This window comes from Pipra filicauda, unplaced genomic scaffold, assembly GCF_003945595.2.
Source record: "Pipra filicauda isolate LSUMZ 115617 unplaced genomic scaffold, ASM394559v2 scaffold22_size4397567_pilon, whole genome shotgun sequence".
NCBI classification, from domain to species: Eukaryota; Metazoa; Chordata; class Aves; order Passeriformes; family Pipridae; genus Pipra; species Pipra filicauda.
In genome coordinates this window covers 1,248,333-1,255,247 of record NW_024104343.1, presented here as the reverse complement: position 1 = coordinate 1,255,247, position 6,915 = coordinate 1,248,333, and the positions used below count along the sequence as shown (strand labels likewise).

The window sequence follows — 6,915 nt, the reverse complement described above, 5'->3', positions numbered from 1 at the left end:
TGTCCATATCTAGGCACAAGTGGTTTATAACTCAATCCTTCAGTTAAAGGAGTAGACATGATACTAAAAATGGCTAACTAAAAATGACCAGCATGCACCATTAAAGGTCTACCCAAGTATTTTGAGATTGAATTAACTTTTAAATTGAATAAATGGATTTTTAAATTTTAATTAATTTATTCTATAAAATTTACAAGCTGAGTTTTATACTTTAATAAAAACACAAAAGCATAGAAATAGAATACAGTCATGATACTTTCAAACTCATTTTTACCTGAACTCATTAGGGAATACAAGCATTTTTTCCTACCAAAAATGTCCTGTGTATTTCTTTGCATCTAAGGGAAATTAAAGAAAGATGATGAAAGAAAACTTACTGTGTACTTCAACTGGACCATGTACTTGAACTCTGAGTAGATCAAATTATGGTGGTACAAAGAACAGAAGGGGAAAAAATAGATACTGTATTTACATGGATTCTCAGAAGTTGTACAGCTTTTTGTTCTCCTTGTAATACAAAAGAAACTGCAAATTAACTTGATGGCTGCTTGAAAGGATTAATTCAGAAACACAAGGACTATAAGGACTAGAAGTCCTGGAATACATTTCTAGAAGCTTCTCAAACTGTAAAAGAAAAGTAGCACAAGTTCTGTAATTTTAAAGATAAATATTTATTTTAAAATCAGGAGATGCTAGGCTGCTAGTAGCATTTTGTTCATTGAAAAAATCAGTAGATAGTTTTGTAACTTTTCTTAGCTTGATCAACTCACAGTAGTGTCCTGAACTGTCAGCTCTCTTTTGTGGACTATCACCCAGTAATTCAAATGAACAAGTTTAATGTTTATGAAAATGAATTTGTACTTCCACCCGCACTTAGTAGGTCATCGTCCTAGTATTTCAGAGATGGCTCTCTACTCCTAGCCCTTTAATTTTAGCACGTCCTCAGCAACTGAAGAGATTTGATGAATGGTTTACTTTTCTTCCCCTTGCACATGCATTTGCTCTGTATTTGAAGGACCTTTTTATTTAGTCAATCATATTGCACTTTGAAGATAGTCATTTTTACTGCACCCTGTAAACAGGGGTAGTAAGTCTTAATAGTGGAGGCACAGAAGACCTTAGTGGAACAACTATTAGTTGTTATCCACTAAAGACACATTTCAAGTTATCAAAAGTGTCTCTCTATGACAGCTGTGCCCACTGTTTATTTGCAAGGGGAGCTCGAGAAATGGCTGAGGCCTTCTCTGAATCTTTGCAACTTCTGTTTATATCTCTCTTTTTTCAGCTAAGGCAGGAAATGTAATTAGTGTACAATGACAGTTAAAACTGCCTCAGAAACATGAGATTGATTCCCACGATGGCTGAAAAGTCCTCCATGCAGTATGTATAAACAGGCCCAGTTTTCAAGTTCTAATTAACTTTATTAATGTTTAGTGCAGGAAGTACAAAGGCAACTTAAGGATATAAAAAGCACTGGAGCATTGAAACACTGGTTTCATGTAACTGACTCTTATTGAAAGACATATTTTTCAGCATTTTGTAAAGAAAAATAGAGTAATTTAAAAGAAAGATATTAGATACTTAATACACTCTTATAATAAGGAAGCTTTAAATAATGGAGCAAAGATAGTAATAGTAGATTCCTATTTGGTAACATAGGTAGCAACTCTTTATGATGTGCAATTAATAAATATGATAGCGGACACGCAACAATGTACAATGACAGTGGGATAAAAGAGATGCAATTACATGCAAGACTCCTATTGTGCCAGCAAATAAGACTTAACAGGCTACTGGAAAATGAGTTTGTGAAAAACCAATCTTTTCCATTACATGTTCCTTTTATAGAAACATATCAACTCACATGTGAAAAGATAAAATATTACACTGGTAGATAACTGTGAAGACATTTTCCCCAACTATAGACAGAATTGCAAAACCTTGCAATCACAGCAATTGTATATATTATTTTGATTTAATAATCATAACTAAGCTTAACAGCAGTGATATATTAAACACACAAAAAATATATTATTTGCATAGATTTTTTGTTTACTGCCCATGGATTACCATTTGGTAAATACATATATATTATCCAGCAAGCTTTGGTGCTCTTTGATGAACTCAAGTTGGAATACGGCTGATTTATACTATACATTTTTGCTATTACTGTAATTGTAAAGGATACTGTAACAATACATTTAGGGTGCTGAAACCTCTTAAGTACAGGAATTATAGCAGAAAATATAAGAACACCTTTTCTGTTATTTACTGACCCTATTCCCAGGCGTGATGATTTAACAATATTTAAAAGATGAATATCTATTTTGAGAAGCATTCAGATCAGGTGGTCAGCAGTCTGTCCACTAAAAGGATTGTACCTTGGAATAATTTAGTGTTACTTCTGATACTTTTCATATGCTTGCTATGTAAAAACACATAATAAAAAATCATCTTGCAGTTATGCGAAAATATAGTATTGTTTTGTACAGTCTTGCAAACAGTTTAGAAGTAGATCATTCATCCACAGAGAATTTAGGAACTCAGAAGTATGCAATGTCAATAATAGAAAATTACTGTATTTTTAAAGATGTAGACTATTATTTTTAGGCTTTTATTTAATCTTTTATATGAGTATTCTACAGTGCTCGCAGTCTTGCCAAGAGAGCTTCTACTTCTGGAATGGCTTCTCCCTGAAAAGGAGACCCGATACGATCTGTTTTCTTTTCCTTGTTGCCTTCTCCGTGACAGTCTTCCTTTCTCCCAACAGCCTTGTTCCATGCCTTGGAACTTGTTTCCACATCATATGTAACTTCTTTGGTGACTGGGCTTCTTGTCAAGTTTAAACTGATACTGTGGTGTGAACACGGCTTCTCTAGTTGTTCTTTCTGGTTCTCTGCAGAAGATAAATCAAACAAACCTTGTTTCACTATTAAAATACTCAGTTTCAATACTTTGTAATATAAAAAGACCTCTTGATCAGACAAATTTTACATGCAGATGATGCTCTAGAAGGAGTAATGATTGCCAAAGAGGCAAGAAAAAATATATTATCACTTCAAAAGCATTAGGCTTGGTCCCTTGGAAGTGATACAGACTTTACATGACTTCATTAGATTAGCATCCATATTTCTTACAAAATCACAGATAGAGCTTGACAGGATCCTCCTTTCTTACTGAAGTCAAAGATAAAACAGAGTACCTAGCACCTCTCAGTGTCTTCCGAGGTTTTATCTGGTTAATTATATTTCCTACCTATTTGTTTAATTGTTCAAATCTTAAAATGTATTAAAAAATCTATTTCAATTTAATTATCCATTGTAATAACTTTTCTTTCCTTTGTGAACTTTTAGACAGCTAAGTAATTTCAAGAAATTGCATAATTCACTACATTTTGGTAAATATCACTGGCATTGACTGTCACACAAAGTTGCACTCAGTTAATATCCAGGCAGGAGTTTTACAGGTTTGGCGTGTATTAATAAACAGATTTCTTTTTTGTCATTCCCCACCCCCGCTTCCAAATCAAGTGACTGTTCTCCAAACCAGCACATGAGTGGTCCCTCTCATAGATCTCAAACTTTTTAAAAACAGGCCTACTCAATATTCATGTAACCTTGAGCAAGGCTTGAAAATGCCTTCAACACACTTGACATGACATTTAAAGTTTTTTGGTTATTCACTGAAAGATGTTCCATCATCCCAATAGTAATGACTTTGGAGCACAGGCAGTCACTCATGACAGTGTGTTTTATGTGAGTGCTGAAAATTCCTACCGAAAACAGCTTGTACATTAAAAGGCAGCTGCTGAAGATATTTACTGCACTGTCATTCCCTGACCAGGGGCTCTCAGTGATGGATGAGGATTTTACATACTGTCTTGGACAATCTCAGCAAATTTTGTAAGTACGATCACCTTTCGGAAAGTGAAGGAAAATAAATACCTCCTTTCTATTATCTTCTAAGTCAGATAAACAATTTCTAATTAAAATTTCATAAGACAAATTTTGCATTTAGCTGAAAAATGTAATTTTTTTTTACACTGTGGAAAATAACTTGACCTTGAATATGCAGCAGCACACATTTCAGTGTTCCTGAATCACAGGAAGCCAAAGACTTATTTATTAACACATATTTGTAATTACATATAATAAACCCATCATATATAATTAAAATATCCCTGTTATGTACACTCTTAAATATCTCATTCTACTTAAATGTTTATGCTTATTGATTCTGAACACATATTTGCAGGCTGATAAAAGCGTGCTACCTGTGTCAATATACAAACTACTAGCTGCACCATAGATCTTTCTCTTTACATTCAATCTAGGGGCAGCAGGAGAAATACTTGGCGCTTCAAAAACCAATACTTTTGTCTTAAGTAGAAGAAAACATATTGTCATATAAGAAGAGATTAAGTATAGCTGTTGGACTTTAAAAAAGGCAAAAAGAAATTAAGCACTGAAAGTAAGCTTCTCAAATATACCAACAACCAAATTTTAACTTCTTTGCAGTTCAGCAGTCTTCATCCCAAAATACTCACACATGAGGATCAACTAGGTGTGGTGAACTAGATTGAGTAACAAAAGTGGGGAACACTTATGAACTGAGGTCTCAAAGTAAAATCCAGCAGTAAAATTCCCCAGTTTCTCATAGTGTAAGAGGGGCAGAGTAAGGCGCCTTAGAGTGAGATTTACAACAGCGAATAGTCTAAGCAGGGAACTGCTGCAAGTTAGCTATTAAGTAGTAGCTGTTGGGATCTATCCAAATCCTTTTACCACTTTGAAACTCTAACTGATTGAGGCTTGCACTTCAATGTGTCCCATAAATTACTGCCTACAATCTGGACTTGTTGCATGGGAATAGGACAGAGTAGAGCTGAGGACAGCTGTGCCTTTTTCTTTCCTTAAAACAACAGCAATCATGTTGATATTTTTGACTTTCTATGCATAGACTAAGGAGTGGAGCATTCAACTTGAACGACAAGTGTCTTTCCTTTCTGTCTGAAGGGTCCTGCAACAGTGAAAAATGGAAAGTGCCTGAAATGCTGCTTAGTTTATGTCAGTAGTCCTTGTTTCATCTCCTTTTTAGTGATGATGTCATGATTCACTAGGAAAATCACAAAGTCTCATGTTCTTAATATGTGACACATTATGCTAGTGATAAGCAGCACTAAATAATGAGAATGCTTTGGTCTCATACATGCTACAAATAATACTGAGCAGCTAATGTCAATTAAAAAAAATAGTGCACACACATATTTTATCTAAATCCAGTACTATCATCTCAAAGTTTTTATTTCAGCTGCTTCCTGAATCATGTGGCATCTTTACCATGTATGTTCCTTCAATCAAGGAGAAACTTCTCCACACAGCATTGCTGTGCTTAAGTGCAAGTCCAGTATTAGCATAAGTGTAGGTAGGAGTTCCCTTCTTTGTAAATTGGCTGTTGTTCATGTCATTTAGAAACACTGAACTTTGCTAGTCCTGGCTCAGAAAACATACACATTTACCTACAGCTCTAGATTTCACTTTAGTTAATATGCACCTAAAGAATTAACTGCTGTAATACTTGAGGTATTACAACTACTGGTGGTATTCATCAAAGTGAAAGATCACTTCCCTTTAAATCAACCTGTAAAATTAGTTAGATACAAGCAAGGTAAAAAGTCTCACTAATTCCTCAGTTTTTTATTTCATTCCAGCAGGAATTAATTTGTGTTTAAACCAAGCTCTTAAACACTTTGTACTGCTTCACACACTGTTTCAAAACTTGCATGCATTGGTGATTGGGTACCTCATCCATTCCACTGTCCTGACTTGGGATTGTTATCACACCTCCCTCAAATCCTTCAACATGTATCTGTTGAGGTGGGTGTTTTAAAAAAGCCAATGCACCTTGCATGTGAATTTAGAACTACACAGCTGTAAGCTGCTGCAGGTTAGCATGCAACTGACCACTACAACGGAAAAGCTGGATTTCCTTAGTTCAGTATGATAAAGAGTATAAAGTATATAGTTATTTACTTTTAAGAAGAGTCCAAAGTCAAGATTAACTGACAAAATAAACACAAGAATAAACAGCCATTAATATACTGATATTAGACATTAAAACCTTCGAATCATCAGAGTAATGAAGTTTCGGAATTCACACATATAGAACTGGGAGCAAGAAACCAGGAATTTGATCTGGTTCTGAAGACAGTATTTCATATGGCTGCCTAAACGGCAAGGAGATGGCTTAGTGACATTGGTCACCTATGTTTCTAGAACAAGGGAACACATAGAAAATCCACAAACCATATAGATATTAACAGACATCCTAAACTGGTTTGAACTGTTATATCATAGACATACATAAATTTGTTTTGTGCTTGTGACAGTAAACTATATTCGAAACAAATTGCAGTATAAAAGTAATGTATCTACACACCTACATGCATTGGTTCAAATACACATTTAAAGAATTGAATATAACTAAAATTACAGAAGGCTAAATGAAAACTACTCATGGAAGGGCACTTCTGCATGAATTCTTGTTAAGAAGAAAGCTTACATTTCCGGAGATGCACTATTTGTCCACCTACTGTAGCAAGGTGTACCTTCCGGTAGTAGCAAGACAAAAAGAAATCAGTCATTAAAAATCACCAGATAAAGACAGAGCTTATTAATTTGCTGTATATACTGGAAGCAGTTGAGACAAGTTTCTACTATTTGGTCACTTTTAACAATTGAAATTTGCCATTTGTTATATCAAAACAATCACTACGCAGATTAAAAAAAAAGCAAAATTTTTGAATTCAGGATTAAGTTTTCTAAACACTGGGGTGATAAGACATTTACCCATAATAGTTTTGACTTTACTGCTGGTGAATGCTTTCAGGCATGGGTTAGGTAGAAATCACATTGTATG

At 34.6% G+C, this 6,915-nt stretch overlaps 1 protein-coding gene across 2 annotated transcripts in view; it reads right to left on the bottom strand.

Moving 5' to 3' along the window:
• Positions 1-652: 652 nt before the first annotated feature.
• DIAPH3 (diaphanous related formin 3) overlaps positions 653-6,915 on the bottom strand; it is a 206,110-nt gene continuing 199,847 nt past the window's right edge. For both annotated transcript variants that reach the window (XM_039381538.1, XM_039381539.1), the window contains one exon: positions 653-2,896. In XM_039381538.1, the coding sequence (XP_039237472.1) occupies positions 2,640-2,896 (257 nt within the window). In that variant the 3' untranslated portion in view covers positions 653-2,639. The remainder of the gene's footprint in view (positions 2,897-6,915) is intronic.